Consider the following 17,892-nt stretch of genomic DNA (forward strand, 5'->3'; position numbering starts at 1 on the left):
GGTGGTCCGGCTCCAACTGGCTGGAATCCTTCAGCTGCTGCCACACCAGGACACTGGGCAGTGTTTCAGGGTTATTCACTAAGCATGCAGTTGGAGCACAGACTTTGAGCATATCTAATATCCCACAAACTACAGAAATAGAGAGCACCTATGAGAAGCCGGGTGATGTCTTACATAAATATTTCATTTAAAATCCTGAAAGGAAAAACTAGTACCCTACAAGATAGGCTCTAATCTTCCCATTTCACAGATGAAGAAGCTGAGGCTCAGGTTCTCTGACTTTTCCAGGTCACTCAGCTGGTCAGTGGCACCGATGGAGTGACATCTTTTGCACTATTCCAGCCTGGTGAGCTCTTCTGCTCTACCCAAAAGCCCCTCCAGAGTGACCCAAACACTACTGGCTCCAAATCCAGTGTCCATCCCTTGGGCATCCTGGATGCATCCCCTACTCTAGGTTCCAAGCCAACCGCCTGCTTCTCTTAAGTCTTCTCAAGCATCTTAGTGTTGATTCAGCTGCAGAAGTCTTCCCCCGCCCCCCACCTCCCTGCCCACTTTTGGTCAGAACATGATTTTCTGGCCTTTGGCCTGGTGGGGTGGGGTGGAGTGTGAGAAGGCAGTACTCTGGGGGTGGGATCGTTCCTGGTGAGTGGGTGGCTGGAATCCAGGGTGTGTATGTGTGTCAGTTGAGACTGAGCCCTGGGATAATTGGAGAAGGGCAATAAAAGACCTCCCCCACCTCATGCGTCAGATGAGACTCTGTACTCTACACCCAGGGGTGTGGCCAGAACCGTCCAGACATCTGTGTAGTGGGCCTGTTCAGCCTTCACAGAACAAACAGCTTAAATACAGAGCCTCACTGGTTGCTAATGCAACCTCAATTTCAACAGTGCCCCTACTGATCCCGTAGCTGTCTGGTAAAAGATGCCTCTGGGGCGCCAAGCTGACTGCTGACTTGACGAAGACTCTGCCTTGGAGGTTGGTCTGGGCACAAAACTCCTAAAATACCTCCCTGCTATCCCCATCTCTGTTTCAATTGGCCACCTTCTTCTTCTTTTTTTTTATTTTGGCTGCATGGCTTGTGGGATCTTAGTTCCTCAACCAGGGATCTAACCCGGGCCCAGGCCGGCAATGAGAGTGCCCAAGTCTTAAGCACTGGACTGCCAGGGAATTCCCTCAGATGCTTTCTTTGTTTTGTTTTTTTTTTTTTTTTTTTTTTTTTGAGGTATGCGGGCCTCTCACTGTTGTGGCCTCTCCCTCTGCGGAGCACAGGCTCCGGACGCGCAGGCCCAGCGGCCATGGCTCACGGGCCCAGCTGCTCCGAGGCACGTGGGATCCTCCCGGACCGGGGCACGAACCCATGTCCCCTGCATCGGCAGGCGGACTCGCAACCACTGCGCCACCAGGGAAGCCCTCAGATGCTTTCTTGATCTGCTTCCACTTCTCCTCTCACCTGTTGCCTGGCTGTGTCCCTCTGCCCATCCCCCCATGCCGCTCACAAAGGAAGGTGGGTGATGAGTCTGGAGAGGTGCGCAAGGCTGGCTTATGATGGCTCTGAAAGCCACACGGTGGGGTTTGACATCAAAAACATTTGTATCACTTTGTGTACTAAACACTTCGGCCAGACCCTGTTACCACGTATATGACCAACACATTGGCTGAACATCATCTTCACGTGCCAGGCGAATAAACACACCAAGGACTAGGGTAGCCCCACGACCTGCGGCCCCGACGCCTCCACTTGCAAACTCACAGCTCTATCTGAAAACAAAGCGCCAAAGTCATTTGAGATGAGTTCATATAGAATATATTTCACTTTTAAAAATAAAACTTTCAGCATAGCTAACATCTATACAAACTACAAAAATAAACGTCTCCATATAAATAATTTATGTGGTGAGAGGTGGGCAAGGATACAGAGCGCCTACCCAGGAGTCAGCAAGCAGTGGGGGACCAGGACTGGCGAAGGGTGCTAGAGGATCCCTCAGGCTTGGTCTGCTGGGGGCAGCAGGGTGGGGTGGGAGTGGGGACAGGGCTGCACTGCAGCCTGAAGTGCTTGCTGGCTTTCACCCCACCCGGTCACGGGCACAGACACGGAACACCCGGGTGTGCAAGGCTGCTCACAGCCTAGAGGGTGGTGGTTTTGTGTGGATCTCAGGGAGGTCTGTGATGGCTGGGGAGGGGAGGGGATGGAGGCAGACAGCAGCAGCAGCAGGGCTCTCTCCAGGAGTCCGCCCTGCGTTCAATAACCCCCCACGGCTTCCCAGTGCCTTCATGTGGCCTGAACAGGGTCTCCATGCTTCAGCTGCTCTTTCATCAGGTGGCTGGACATGGTCTCCTAGAACTGAGGTTGCTGGAGCCATTGGCAGCTGGTGTGGCAGCGGGGGACCAAGTAGGCTCTTCAGAGGCCGGGTGGATGTAGGCACCAGGCAGTGGGGGTGGGCCGAGGGCCACGGTCATGGAGGTAGTCACTCTGGCAAAGCTCTGGGGAAGGGTGGGGGCTACCCCCCACCTGAGCCCTCCTCCTTGTGCAGCTGGTGGGCTCAGGACCTCCGGGCTCTCCTTGTACATCTGTACCACCTTGGGGGAGACACCAGCCCCAGTGAGCCCAGGGGCTACTGGGGACGCAGCCCCCTTTAGCACCTCCCTGGTTGGGAAGCTGGGGTCTTTGGCGGCTTCCAGCAGGATATGAGAGCTGACAAGGGACAGGATGTCGAGGTCTGGGGCAAACCCTGCACCTAAACGGCTAAGGTGGGTCCCAGGAAGAAGTCAGGAGGGCTGAGGGGTAGGGACATGATGTCTGGGCGAAGGGGGAGGCTGCCACCTTCAGCTGGTGGTACTTATGGGGAGGGGTCCCTGTGAGTTGAGCCCTGTCTGTTGGCCGCCGAGGGCATTTTGCCCTGGCTCTGTCCCACCCCGTTCCCTGGGCTGGGAGCAGAAGGAGGGTGGTCACCTCTGGTGGGGGGCCCAGGATGGACAACAGCACAGGCAGCAGCACGAGCCCATGGAGGAGGCCTAGGAGTGTGAGTACTGTCAGCACCACGAAGAAGTACCTGGGGGTGTGTGGGGCCGGTCAGCCTGGGCAGGTCCTGCAGCCAGTGCAGGCCAGCCCTGCCTCCTCGCCCCAAGCCCTCCCCTACCTTACAATGAAGTCAAAGTTGGAACCAGCAAGCATGAGCAGACCCAGCAATGTGGAGATGGCCCCATCGGTCACCGGGGCCAATGTGTGCTCTAGGGCCCGGGCAGCCCGGAGGTTCCGGCTACCCTGGGAGGTCAGGAAGCCCTAAGGGAATAAAGTGGTCCTGGAGCTGCTCCTTGGCCAAGCATGGCCAGCTCATCTGTGTCCCCAGGGCTCAGCCATGCCTTGGCCCACAGAAGGCCAGGTGAACCGAGTCCCTGGGAGCTGCCCAGGACGCAAGCACGAGTCCATATAGGTAACACTGTATAGATGAGTGAGACACAGGGATGTCTAGAATAGGTTGGCCAACTACAGTCTGTCCCATGTTTTTTTGTAAATAAAGCTTTGTTGAAACACAGCCACACCCTTTCGTGCACATAGTATCTATGGATGCTTTTGGGCTACCCCGGCAGAGTTGCCACAGAGACAATATAGCCTGCCAAGCCTAAAATATTTACTATCTGGTCCTTTACAGAATAACGTTTGCCAACCCCTGGTCTAGAAGGATGGACACCAAAGTGATAACTTCTAGGGGTGGCATTTCAGAGGATTTCTAATTCTTTCTTGGTACTTTCCAGCATGCTGACATTTTTTGTCTCCCAAGGAGTATATATTATTCTTATAAGCGGAAAAATAATAAGGCTTTTATGGGGGAAGAAAGAAGGGAGCTGTTTGCGGGGTCTGGCCAGGTCTGTGCCGGAGCTGCCAGCTGGTCCACGCCCCCCACCCCACCCACACTCCTTCCCTGCCAGAGACCACGAGGCTGTGCGAGAGGCCTGCCTGCCTCTGTTCTAATCTCTCTGTCTTGGTGGGATCTTGCCATCCAGCTACCACCCCATTTCTCTGGTCCTCTTCACTGTAAATCCATCCAAAAGAATCACTGGTTCCCATTTTCTCACCTTCCATTCTGTCCTCACCCCTTTCTGGTCAGGCCTTTGTCCCTCCTCTCTACTGAAATGGCTGCTTATTTATTTGTTTGTTTACTTGTTTATTGCTTATCTCTATGCTCTAGAATAATCTCCTTGAAGGTAAAGCCCATCTGTAGTGCTCTTATCTCCTCAGTTCTTAAATAGTACCTAGCACACAGTAGGTGCTTGATCAATATTTGTTGAATACCAAGTCAGCTGGCCCACCCCTCCCCTAGTGCCTGTGCTCACCAGAGCCACATGGACCGTGAACTCGACACCAATGCCTACAGACGCCACAAGGATCACCACGGGGATGGCGCTCAGCTTGATGCCCAGGAAACCCATGATGCCAAAGAGCTCCACGGTCATCACTGCCAGGACCAGTACCTGGGGAGGGCAGGGCTCACCCAGGGCTCCTGGGCAGGGCAGGGTGGGGAGCTATGGGTCTCTCCAGCCCCACCCCTGCAAGGACTCACTATGAGGGAAGCTGCCCAGGGGTTGAGCAGCAGCAGGGCGCAGATGAGGAAAGTGCACCCCAGCAGGATGCAGACTGCCAGCAGGAAGCAGCGCCGCAGGCCCAGATACTGCTCCCAGAAGAGGAAGGGAGAGCCGCTGGGGTAGGCGCGCACCCCAGCCTGGCCTGCCTCGGCACACGCTGCCCGGGCCCCCTCAATGGTCTCCACGAAGTCTGCAGTCTTCTGGAGGCCGTGCAGTAGAAAGGGGAACTGGGCAAACTCCAGGGGCTGGGCCGCCGGGACTGTGGAGGGGAGGGGACGGAGGGAGAGGGAAGGGTGGCCAGTAAGCACAGGGAGCAGTGGGCAGGGCCTTAGGGTAGGGCCTGTGTGGGCCCAGGCCTAGGCTCTTCGGGCTCCCCTGGGACTCACTGCGAAGGTTCTCCCCGGTGGTGTCATACTTGTCATGCAGCCACTCGGGAGGTGGGGGGTAGAAGTTGGCCTGTGAGGCTGCCAGACCCAGAGGGTCACTGCTCACCCACATGGTCAGCCCCATGTAGAAGAGCTCAGGTGGAATCAGCCCGTCCTTGTCCACCAGCTTCCTTGTGGTCAGCTGTAGAGGCAGAGAGAGCTGAAGGCTGGGCCCATGGGGCCCAGAGCCCCTGACCCTTCCAGTCCTCTCCCAACCTGGCTGAAATCAAGAGGCTCCTGGGCATCCCCGGTCTGGATGAGCAGCTTGTAGGCTAGGGCCCCATCCTCAGAGCCATTGCGGTATGAGTGGCGGGTGATGCGCCCAGAAGCCCAGTCCTGGTCAAACGCAGCCTGGATTCCTGGGAGAAAACAGGGTGGGGTCCGGTTGGCCTGGAGCTCTGGGAGCTCCTGCTGGCCGCAGCCCTCCCAGCCGGTCTCCTTGCCTCTCACCCTGTAGCCAGTTGCGGTAATAGTGCAGCCAGGTGCGGGGTGCCTGCGTGGCCGGTGGGGGCAGCACTGCCTTGAGGGAACTGAAGCGCTGGTGCAGATCAAAGAGGGCGCGTTGGGAGTGGGCGTAGTCAAAGCCACCCTGTGTCACCAGGGCCACCTCGTACAGAGAGAAGTACCTGAGCTGGGCGCTCAGGAAGGCATGCTCCTTGGTGCCCCGAGGCACCACATCTGTCAGGGCCAGCCCATCCTGCACCAAGGTCGATCCATAGAGGCTCAGGCCCAGAAGAGCCCCAAAAAGTACCAGCACCATGGCCTGTGGGAAATGGCAACTAAGCTGGAGGCCCAGGGATACCCTTGGGCCCTCAGATGCTGGGCTAAGCCCTCCCTCTTCCCTTCTTGGGGCCCAGAGATACCTAAGAAGCCTCTGCTGTGTCTCACCTCGACCTGCCTGGGCCTGGAGGCTTACCTTGGTGTGGGACTGGAGCAGCAAGGGTGCAAACTGAGAGCGGGCAAAATGGGCAAGATTCCAGCGGGCGCAGGGCAGGGACTTGCAGGCTGCCTTCTGCCTTGTCCCCTCCTCCTGGCCTAGAAGGTCCCGTGTTGACCCTCCTGGGCTGAAGAGCTCAGAGGCCAGTGGGTCAGAAGGTGGGGGCACCAGGTGGGCTTGGGGAGGCAGGATGGTGACCACATGCTGGCTGCTGGCTTCACAGTGCGCAAATGCCTGAACAGTGGCAGTCAGGTGAGCAATGCCCACTGGTACTGTCCTATCCCCCAGCTCCTGGGGCAGAATCTGAATCACCCGGGCAGAGCAGGGGCTGGAAGAGGCAGAGAGAGGGGCTGATGGGTCTGTGCCTGGAAATGCTGCTGAAGGGACAGGACGGGATGGGGCCAAGGAAGGATGGCCTGGTGGGGTAGGGATACCTAGAGAAGCAGCAGAGCACATCAAGGCGCTGGCAGTGGCGCCGGTGCAGGTCCAGGCTGAGGACCGCTGGGAAGACAAGCATCACGGCTGCAAAGTTGCAGCCAACCACTACTGCCGCCTGCGGGATGGACAGGAGGGGCACAAAGCCTGGATGAAGCCTGCTCCGGCTCCATGCCCACCCTGAGCCCGGGCCCCGTTTGTGAGGCCTCACCTGCAAGGAGAAGGCCCGCAGTGCAGGGATGGGAACTAGGGCGGCCATGAAGAAGGCGACCATGTTGTTGATGGACGTGAGTGCAACGCTGGTGCCTGTGCGCTGCAGACACTCACCTGTGCGCTCCTGTCAGGACAAGGCAGCGTGAAGGACGGCAGAGGGGGTGGAAAGGAGCCTCATAGCAGTTAATATTTATCGTGCTGTTCTAAGTGCTTGACTTGAATTACCTCACGGATCCTCACTACAACCCTTACGACACAAGCACTATTATTACCCCTGTTTAGGGATGAGGAAACGAGGCACAGAGAGGTTAATTACCAGCCCAAGGTCACTCAAACAAAGAGGCTCTGAGCCCCTACGCAGCACTGCCTCAGATGAGCCCAGGCTGGAGGACGAGGCCTCACCTGGAGAGGGGTGCCAGGTGGAGCCTCTGTGAAGGCATGTGCCAGCAGGAATATGTCATCCACGCCAATGCCCAGTGCCAAGAAGGGCAGCACCTGGAGGGGCACGGGGCGGGCAGCTGGGGGAACCGAGCAGCCTGGGCCGTCGGCCCCCAAGTCTGCCCCGCAGTCTTGATGTACCTGGGTAGTGGCGGCATTGAAGGCGATGCCGAGCAGGGCGCAGAGCCCGAGGCCCGAGGCCACCGCCAGGGCCACCAGCAGCACCCCGGCGAGGCCCACGGCACCCTGGGACTGAGCACAGTCCCACCGCAGCATTGTCACGCAGGCGTAGGCCAGCTGTGGGGAGAGAGGGCAGTCTTGGATAGGGCCTCCCAGGGTGGGGGCCGGTGGTGGGGGACAAGGTGCCAGGAGGACCCACCATGAGCAGGTAGCCTCCCACCACGCGGGCAGCGCTGACTTCAGAGAAGGCGTGCAGGATGTCATCCAGGGTGGTGGAGGAGAAGGCGTGGATCTGCTGGGACGCATTCCCAGGCAGGGCCTCCTGCGCCAGCTGGAGAGACAGGGCCGTGTGAGGGGCAGGAGGTGGCAGCGGCCTCAGGGCGCCGCGCTCGCCATCTCCACGCCTCCACGCTGACCTGCACGAAGCGCCGCTGCCAGGCCTGCAGCACCGTGCTGGCCTGCTCCTCGCTCCAGCCGATGTCGTGTGTCTGGTAGTCGCCCCGGAAGTGCTCATAGAGCTGGCGGGGACTCATCAGCAGGAAGGTGCTCTGCAGGGCCTCTGCCCTGGTTGAGGTACAGGAGAAGCAGGGGTCGGAGCTGGTCTGAACACCCAGGAGGGGGTGTGCAAGGGGCTTTTGCCAGAGTTGCCTGGCATCGGGGTGTGGCTCCCCATACCTGGGGTGCCCTTACCAACTCCCAGGGGAGGCCCTACCTCAGCAGCTGTCCTTGGGGGTCTCTGGCCATGCCTCCCAGCAGCAGTTCCTCCTGCCAGTGCATGAACTTGTGGGAGAAGCCATGGCAGCCCCCGCTCAACTCCTGAGCCACATTGGGAGCCTGGAGGGGGACAGCGGAGGGGCTCATTACTCAAAGCCCTGGTTTTGGGTAACTGGGTGTCTCTGGGCTGGAACCTCCAGGAACCATGCTTGCCACGGAGCTCTGTGGGCCTGGAGTGTAGATAACTATTCTGCTGAGCCTCCTGCCTACTCTGTAAGGGAGCAGCTAGTGTCCTGCAGAGAGGAGGCCACAAGAGGGAGCAGAGGCCTAGAGATAGGCTGCGGGGAGGCGCTGGCATAACTCTGGTGGTTTTGGAAAAAGGTCCACGTTCACAGGGCCACACAGACACTCAGGAAATCAGGTATGATACTCGTGCTTAGCTAATTTGTCCTGTTTCCCCGTACACGTGTATTTTGATGAAGTCCAGCTTTTCTGGGTTTAGAAAAGGACAAAGGGATTCATAGGCCACTTGAGGGTCTCTTAGCAGAGCTGAATAGGAATGGAACCCTCTAGGTGTCTAGCACAGTGGGGGCAGGGTAACAACGTCCAGGAAATGGGGGGCAGAGGACAGAGCAGTCCGCTCTCTCCTAGAACAGGGGAACATATGAGGGGAAAGGGAAGGAAAATAACCTGTCCCTGGCAGACCTGGCTGGAACCCACCTGCCTGCTGTGATGGTTAGGGGCACTAGATGGGCAGTGGAGGTCGTCAGGGTGCAGACAGGGCCGCCCCACGTAGGCCTGGCCCACCTGTGCCTTGTCTAGCAGCTCCCGGAAGCCCTCAAGGGAGGCAAAGGGGCCCAGCTCCTCCAGCAGCTGCTCTGGATCCAGGTTGGTCCACTGGATGTCGGGGCGGCCCCTGCAGGGGAGAGCCCAGAGTTGGTGAGGATCAAGGATCAATGCCCACCCTCCAGACCACTGCGATGGGACCCATGTAGTAGCCCACCCTCCTCCTAGCTGCTCATCTGTCCGTCTGTGTGGAGGGTGGGCAAGGCTCAGCCCAGCAGGCTGCTTCAGTGAGCTGTGGACAGATACCGGGGCTGAGATGGACCTCAAGACAGATGGTACTTAACACAATGCAAAGGCCCAGAAAAGCCCCATTGCATTCCTTCTCAAACCGTCTACCCTTGGTTCTAATACATAACCACACAGGCACCTGCTTATAACAGGTTTTCTTTCTGGCCTGGGTCACAGCTGAGCTGACACCTAGTTAACTCTCCCTGGCAAAGTCTTTCTGGGGATCTTTTCTGTCCTTTGTTCAGATCTTACAGATCTTCGTGTTTTGTCTAAATAAGACAGGTCTGCCTCTCCTTCAGAGGTGAGCGGAAGGGGGATGTGGAGAGAGCCCTGAGGCTGCCAGTGCTCTGAGCCTGGCCTGGGAGGTCATTAGGCCCTGGGTGAGCTTTTGATCATCATCCTTACTCCCACCCTCCTTTCTGCTGGGGAGTTCCTGGCAGGGGATGAAGCGGGGCCCTGGGAGCAGCTGTGGCAGCACTCACGGCAAGTAGGCAGAGCCCCCTTGGAGTTTGGCTCCTTCCCAAAAGCAGTCGAGGGGGGTGAGGATCACGCAGGGAAACAGCTTCTCAATCATCTGCCAGGGACATCCAAGGCCACATCAGTCCTGTCCCTGGGCTCTTTTCTCCATGACCTTTGTAGGATGCCCTCTGCAATGCCCCCACCTCCCGACGTCCCCCCCCACCCCCGTCTCTCCAAGCCCTCCCGTACTGCAGAAAAGGCTCCACCTCTACCTAGTCTCAGAGAACAGCTCAGGATACTCACCCGCTCAATCATTCCATTTTCAATTAGGGGAACTCCTGACTTGTAGCAGATTTTGTTCAAATCCCAGGACCTGCAATAGCCAGGGGCACAGGACATCAGCAGAAGAGGGGGATTCCCGCTCCAGCCCTGCTGCAGCACCTCTCACCCCCAACTGCTCAGGGGCTCAGCCAGACTCACTTTCCATAGAGTGATACTTGCACTTTACTGGCGGTGAGGGCTGCCTGGAGGTGGAGGCCAAGTGCCTCAGGCGTGAGGACGTTCTCCCCCTCCTGGCGCGGGGTCTGTATCAACATCTGGGAGGTGTATGCAGCCTCCTCCCCCAGCTTCTCCTTGGTGTATTGCAGCTCTTGGCTCACCCGGCTGCCCGCTGCCAGAGCAGAGAGAAAAAGCTGGGGGGAAAGAGCCTCAGTGGATCAGAGCTCTGGGGGACGTGGGACCCTAACCCACAGAAGCCTCCCAGGACAAGTGGGGGAAGCTTCTCCCTGATGGCCATGCTGACTCCCAGGCTCCTGGCCCTCTGCTTGGAATCCGGAGTGGAGAGGTCCAGCTGTGTGGCTCTGTGGAATTCTTGTGCGACCTAAGGTTTAAGCATGAACCCGGCTGGCTGGGTTTGGAGCAAATAACTTTAAAACAAGAGATCAACATGAGCTGGGCCAGAGTGGGGTTCTGGGGGTGTCCTGGTAAGGGAGCCCTCACTCAGTCCCTCTCTACTCTGGTGGGGAGGACAAGGAGGGACAGAGGGGCCAATAGAGAGGCTGCCCTTGGAGGGTCTCCTAAAAGAACAGGTCCAGCGCTGGGGCTGGTTCCTAGTTCAGGTTGTCCCAGGCAGTGGTTTATATCCAGACACTTTTTTGCAAACTGCTCTGCAAAGGGGTGGGGTGTGCCTGGCAATGATGGCTCTGTAGTGGCACAGGTGCGGGGGAGGGTCAGACGGTCTTTCAGTGTGATGCTGCCAACATACTCCTTCCACTCATGGAAGCACTCATGGATCCTGGCAGAGGTGACATCAAAGCGGGCCTGGGGAAAAAGATCCCTTTCACCAGTCTCTCTGTTCAGACAACGGGGAGTCCCGGCACCAGGCCTGCCTTCACTTCCTTGATCAAGTCCTGCACTGCACTGGCCACGGAGGCCAGCTCTGTACCTGGGATCTGGGGAGGCGGGGATGCTGTGAGGGATGCTATGACCTGTCTGTGGTTTGGGGGAGGAGAGGGCCAGGGCCAAACCACCTCGGAGGCTCTGTGGACTTGGCCTGGTCTTAGACCCATAATCCTGCTTCAACCCATCTGGGGCCTCTTCCTGTAGGTCACTGCCACCCTTGGGGCCCAACGGACTGCTTCTCTGAGACTCCAGCCCCACCTGGGATTATCATGCTCCCCAATCTCTTTTCCAAACCCACACAATCCCCTCACTCATGTGAGTCCCAAACCCTTGGTAACTCCCCATCACAGATTCACCCATATGCTCACACCTCCCATTCCCACAACAGTCTCACACAGCCATCATCCTGCCTTCTCCGCTGGCAATTCCACCTACTCTTTTTCTTCCTTTCCTGACTCCCCACTCCTCTGCAGTAGGTCCGTACTGCAGTGTTTATTTCACCAGGCTTGGGCCAGAGCTGCCACAAGGAGGGACAGGAGGGGAGGGCAGAGATAAGCTCCTCACAGTAAGTGTGTCTGCTGAGGGGAAGGAGGCACGGGAGAAAGAAGGAACCCGGACAGAGCTAATAAGAAAGCAAGAGAAAGAGACAAGCACAATTTAAAATACAGCATCAAGGGAATTCCCTGGAGGTCCAGTGGTTGGGACTCTGCACTCTCACTGCCGAGGACACGGGTTCGTTCCCTGGTCAGGGATCTAAGATCCCTGAAAGCCACGTGGTGTGGCCAAAAAATTAAAAAAAAACAAAAAACACGACATCAAAGAGAATAAGGAATCCTCAGAGAAAATGAGGAAGAGAAAAAGATAAGTCTTTGCTGCTGCTGCTGATGACAGATATGAGGACAGATGCACTAGGATGTATTGTGAGGCAAGAAGAGATGGGGCGGGGGGGGCACAAAGGCTCTGGACAGACCTGGCTTTGGGTCTTGGCTCTGATGCTTGGTCTGTGCTTGAGTAAATTACTTAGTCTCTCTGACCCTCAATGTTCTCATCTGTGAAATGGAGAAATGCCTACCTTGGTAGAATTAGAATCAATGCAAGCAAAGTACTTAGGAAGTTGTCCAGAACACAGTAGGTACAGATATGGTGTTATTATTCAATAGCTGCTGGGAGAGAAATGATATGATGGAAAAATGAGAAAGAACTGGAGAGAAAAAGAGACTGTAAGTGAGTGGGGAAGAAGCAGGGGGAACAGGGGAAGGAGACATCAAAATCATCACATTTGTTAAAAACTTTACAAAAGGGGCACATATATACAATGGAATATCACTCAGCCATAAGAAGAAACGAAACTGAGTTATTTGTAGTGAGGTGGATGGACCTAGAGTCTGTCATACAGAGTGAAGTAAGTCAGAAAGAGAAAAACAAATACTGTATGCTGACACATATATATGGAATCTTAAAAAAAAAAAAAAAGGTCATAAAGAACCTAGGGGCAAGACGGGAATAAAGACGCAGACCTACTAGAGAATAGACTTGAGGATATGGGGAGGGGGAAGGGTAAACTGGGACAAAGTGAGAGAGTGGCATGGACATATATACACTACCAAACGTAATGTAGATAGCTAGTGGGAAGCAGCCGCATAGCACAGGGGAGATCAGCTCGGTGCTTTGTGACCACCTAAAGGGGTGGGATAGGGAGGGTGGGAGGGAGACACAAGAGGGAGGAGATATGGGGATATATGTATATGTATAGCTGATTCACTTTGTTATAAAGCAGAAACTAACACACCATTGTAAAGCATTTATACTCCAATAAAGGTGTTAAAATAAATAATAGCCACTGAACTGTGGTGGTGGGGGGGAACTTTACAAAAGGGAGAATATAACTGGTTAGCCATCATGGAAAGAGAGTCCACTTTATAGGTAATCCAATAAATGCAAATTAAAATAGCAATGAATTATCATCTTTCAAATTAGCAAAAATTTAAGAATTGGTAGTACTCATTTCTGGCTTACAGGAATGCATTCTAACTTACCTACCGCAGGAGTTTAATTTGGTACAATATTTGGGGGAAAGCAATACTGCAGTATATTTTAGGATCCTCAGAAATGTTCATAATCTTTGGTCCAGAAATTTCACATGTAAGGACCTGTAAGCTACTGTAGGGACTCAAGCTGTCTCTGTGTGGAATGGGAGCCATGTTATGTTTTAAGCAGAGAAGTGAGATGACCTGGCTTTTTCATCACCTGATATATTCTGGAGCTGAGCTGTGAATGATGAATAGGAGTTGGCCAGGGAAAGAAGTCAGGGAAAGGGGTTCTGGACCAAGTGTGTGCAGGTAACTGTAAGAGGCTCCGTGTTGCTGGGCTGCTAAGAGTGAGGCAGAGACAAAGCTGGATAAGCAACCTAGATTATGCTAAGGAGCTTGAACTTGGTTTTGGAGACTCCCCAGAACCCAGTAGAGAGTGGTGGAAGGACTCTAAGCAGGGATTGACTTGGCCAGATTTAGAAGCACCACAGGAGGGCAGTGCGGAGGCAGATTTGAAGGTGAGGGGGAAAGATCAGTTACTTAATAGACCTCAGTTTCCTGGGCCATCCTCTGAAAGGCCTAGTGATTCAGGGCAGCTGGGCCCTTCCCCAGCCTTAGGAGGTGAAGTTTGATTAGTCTGATAAGTCAATCACAGTAATTCCACCGTCTTTGCCAAGTGAAGAATTTAGGCATAGGATGCTACACAGTTCTTGCCAAAGTATATAACCAAATGGGAAATCGGTGGGGGTGGATGGTGGGGAGGGGTAGGTGGTGTATTTTTCCTCACTTTCAAAATGGGATGCAAGACAGGGATGACTTCCCTTTTCCACCACTGCAGAAGCCACCTTGGGAGAAGGAGGTGATGAGCCTGAGGACAAAAGCCCAACATGCAGAAGGCAGAGGAGAAAGACAGAAAGAAACTGGGTCCTTGCTGATGTCCTTAGATTGCTGAATTATCCATTCTGGAACTTCTCTACTGTCTACTGCTAGACTCCTTGTTGCGGGGGATAATAAATCAGTCTTCTTCTTCCTTACCCTCCCTCTTTCCCTTTCTCTTTCGTGTGGCTAAAAGCATGCTAAATGATACAATCAGGAGTGTACTGCCAGGCCTCAACTAGAGCAACAGCCGCAAGCGTGGAAAGGAGGGATCTGAGAGAGGCTGAGAAGGAAGAATTTTAATTGTTTAGTGACCAATCAGGTGAGCAAGAAGAACTGAGGCTGACTCTCAAGGTTTCAGCCTTGGGTGTCTGAGTGAATAGTGGTTCTACCAGTTGATATGTGGCTGTCCCCTGCCTTCCAGACAGAAGGGCTGTATGTTCCTTATCTTCAGGGACAGCTCCAGTTTCAAACCATCTCTATCACTGTTCCTGTAAGTACTAGTTGGGCTACATGTTGTGATTTTCCTTTTCTTTTCTTTCCTTCCCTCCTTCCTTTCTTTCTTCTTCTTCTTCTTTTTTTTGTCCGCACCACCTGGCTTGCAGGATCTTAGTTCGCCGACCAGGGATCAAACCCGGGCCCTCGGCAATGAGAACACGGAGTCCTAACCACTGGACCACCAGGGGATCCCCTGTGATTTTTATTTTAGAGAATTTATCTGAGTCCTTCAGCTCTAATATTGATCAGGAAGGAGAAGTCACATTCCAAATCTCACCATGGCAAAGCTGGAGAGTCCAGAACTGATAGCTAATGTCTAGCTTCTTTCTTTGCTTTCTGCATTAACAAAACAGGAAAGGAATGGAAAATACCCTTCAGTCCTCACTGCCTAGGGCATTGTTGGAAGAAGCCTCAATGACAGATGTACAGAGAAAAGATCAGGTCAAGATCACTGCTTTTACCTCACCCATAGCCCCAGCTAATACAGGGCAGAGTGATATTCTTTTTTGTTTTTAAGTAATGTCTTTTTCTTTTTTTAATAAATTTATTTATTTTTATTTTTGGCTGCATTGGGTCTTTGTTGCTGTGCGCAGGCTTTCTCCAGTTGCGCTGAGCGGGGGCTACTCTTCGTTGTGGTGCGCGGGCTTCTCATAGCAGTGGCTTCTCTTGTTGCAGAGCGCAGGCTCTAGGAGTGTGGGCTTCAGTAGTTGTGGCACGTGGGCTCAGTAGTTGTGGCTCGCGGGCCCTAGAGCGCAGGCTTGGTAGTTGTGGCGCACGGGCCTAGTTGCTCCGCGGCATGTGGGATCCTCCCAGACCAGGGCTCGAACCCGTGTCTCCTGCATTGGCAGGCGGATTCTTAACCACTGCGCCACCAGGGAAGCCCCAGAGTGATATTCTGACATAAAGAGAAAAGACCTAGGAATTGATTACCACCCTCTTATATCACCCTCGCACAAGCAGCAGCAAAAATCCAGTGGGATCTAGCCTATCCTGTGCTGGAGTGTAGGAGAAAGCATGAGGAAACATGGAGGTTCAAGCAGTGTTTAGATTGGGAAGATCTGGGGAATGGAGAAGGAAGAAGAGGTGGGAGACAGCCTCTACTGTGGCAGGAAATCCAAGAGTCATTTGGGACCACCCAGGCAGCAGTAGTGTGGGCGGGGCTATGTGCATGTGCGTGTGTGCGCACGTTTGTCTTGGGGCTGGGGGTAGGCAGGCACAGAGAAACATCCGCTCTGGACCCCAGGGCTGGCCTAGAGTGTGTATATATGTGAGGGTCTGCAGAGGGCTGGGGGGTTGGGTGGGGATGGGGTGTGGGAGCCCAGTAGGCAGGCAGGCTCCAAGAAACATCTGCTCTGGATCCTAGGGCTTGCTAGCATTTAAAATAACTCAAGGGTGTGAGAGTCTAACCTGGGCCCTGCCTTTGGGTGTGGGCCAGGGCTGGGGGAGGTTTGGGAGAGCCCACAAATGTAAATTTCCCAGGAAAGAACAGAGGGGAGTTGGACTCTGTTAAAGGGTTGCCATACCAGGCTCCAGCAAAGGAGAGTTATGTCAAAACTATTACTAAGGAATTGTTTTACTCTAATGCTGCCATTAGGAAGTGAAGATCTGGTTCCATTTGACTCTGCTGTTGCCTCAAAGTACAGATTCTGTGCCACTTTTCCACTAAATGGTTGCAGGGGACCTCGGTGTATGGGACCTCTCCCTGGAGGCCTGCCAGATGATTTACTGTTTCCCCAGCCTTCTAGTTCTAACTTTTCTGATTCTCCTAGTTAGATGCGATCTCTCCCTGCCTTCTTTTATACAACATAATCATTTTCTGCTTTGTATTATATTGTATATTATATCCCAGCATATATTTTACTTTCCTTGCTACTGAAAGATGGGTCTTGTTTTAGTTGCCTTTACAAGCACTGTAGTGCAGTCAAATATATATAAAAGATTGCCAGTAAATGCTAAATAAACACACACGCACTCACAGATAACTGTTCCATATACCCATTCACAGGGTTCCACCATCTGTAGATGTCCATTTATGGATGTGAGAGGGAGCAGGGCTCCCAGACGCCCAGGCTCTGGCAGGCAGGTGCCCCCTCCAGACCCAGCACAAAGCCCACTAGAACTCAGTAGCCAGCTCCTCACCCTATTCTCACCATACCCAAGCAGCTATGGCCAGTGTCCACAACTCACCTTCCACCCAGAGCTGTTCTAGGTCTGTCTCAATGATGGCCACGCGGAGACCCAGTGCTAGGGCCCCAAAGGCCAAAAGTCCCAGGAAGAGCACTTTGCCACAGTGTCTCTGGATCCCGCAGCCCAGAGAGAAGAGCAGGCCCTGGAAGTAAGCACGAAGCCAGAGTGGAGCCTGAAGGCTCCCAGCTAGGATCTGGGGTGGAAAGAGAAGGGTCAGCCAGGCATTACTGCAACAACGCATGAAACCTTTCCCTTTTCTCCTTATTACACCCTCTACCAAGCTCTAGCTTCTTGGTTTCTGGATACAAGACAGAGGACCTAAACAGACACGGGCCCAAACTTGGAAAAAATTTGACTCGACTCCCTGCTTCCCACCCAATATACCCCTGAGGAAGGCACAGATTCCTTTTCTGAGATAGGATACATATACACACACCTGTTCTCAGGTGCACAGAGGTGGACATAGACACACCTACTCTCACCGGGCAGAGCAGGAGGAGACACGGACAGACAGACACACAACACAGCTTTCCCGGGCGAGGGCCAGTAACACATGGCATTTAAGAGACATCACACCTTGCCGAGTGACAGACCTGGGGTCTCTAGACCAGGCCCCTTCTTCCGGCTTCCCCTCCACTCACCTGGGGTGCTGCAGATCGAGCTGGGGGTGTGTAGCCCGGGGGCAGCTCCCCGAGGGGTGGCGGCCGAGCCATGCTGGCGGGGATGGGGGGCATGGGCGCCCCCAACCCGCGTTATCTGGGAGCCCCCATAGGCTGGCCTGGTCCCAGGTACCGCGAGGTCCCGCGTCGGAATTCAGTGGGGCCGCTTAGCCGCGGGTACGGGTGTACAGTGGTGTCCGTGAGCTGTAGGAGTGCAGGGCGGTGCGGGGCCGAAGTGGGTCCCGCGTGCAGGAACAGCTACGCGACGCCCGGCGCGGCTCGAGGTGGCGACCGCAGTGCTGAGGAGGCGTCTGTAGTCCAAGAAAAAGGGAAAGGCCGGGGCTACGCCCTCCCTTTGGCTTAGTCGCCGGCAAATTACCCGGAGCTGCGCGGCCGGATCCGTTGCTAGGCAACGGCGCCGCGGGGGGCGGGGCAGGAGACCACCCAGGCAGGGCCACCCCTCTCCTCGCTTCCCCACCCGCCTGCCTGCCCTCGGGGAGGAGGAGGGAGGGAGAACCCGGAGAGGCGATGCGTTGGCCAAATGTTAAGTCAGGAGAGACCAATGCTGAGAAAAGGTATCTGCTGGCCGACCCAGCCAAGACCCAAAGACTGCTTTTCACAGCTCTCTGCCTCCATTCTCTCCCCCTTCAGTCCACTCTCTCCACTGAGGCCAGTCATCTCTCTAAAATGCGAATCTGATGACAGCTGCAAAACACAAAGCCCACTTGGAGCACAGGGCCCTGCAGGATCTAATCAAAGTCTTCCCTCCCATAGTTCCTTCACAC

At 54.8% G+C, this 17,892-nt stretch overlaps 1 protein-coding gene across 1 annotated transcript; it reads right to left on the reverse strand.

The window, feature by feature from the left end:
* Positions 1 to 2,313: 2,313 nt before the first annotated feature.
* On the reverse strand, positions 2,314 to 17,161 carry PTCH2 (patched 2; the record flags this gene model as incomplete). The annotated part of the gene is made up of 22 exons (XM_079698001.1): positions 2,314 to 2,577; positions 2,951 to 3,050; positions 3,138 to 3,280; positions 4,333 to 4,470; positions 4,560 to 4,840; positions 4,968 to 5,148; positions 5,223 to 5,365; positions 5,457 to 5,769; positions 5,923 to 6,271; positions 6,378 to 6,496; positions 6,590 to 6,715; positions 6,994 to 7,086; positions 7,171 to 7,326; positions 7,409 to 7,540; positions 7,626 to 7,773; positions 7,922 to 8,043; positions 8,644 to 8,839; positions 9,480 to 9,571; positions 9,760 to 9,829; positions 9,937 to 10,126; positions 16,449 to 16,641; positions 17,090 to 17,161. 22 exons carry the CDS (start codon positions 17,159 to 17,161, stop codon positions 2,314 to 2,316), a joined length of 3,621 nt encoding a protein of 1,206 aa, XP_079554127.1.
* Between the last annotated feature and the right edge of the window lie 731 nt (positions 17,162 to 17,892).

This window comes from Hyperoodon ampullatus (genome assembly GCF_949752795.1).
Source record: "Hyperoodon ampullatus genome assembly, chromosome: 2".
Taxonomy (NCBI): Eukaryota; Metazoa; Chordata; class Mammalia; order Artiodactyla; family Ziphiidae; genus Hyperoodon; species Hyperoodon ampullatus.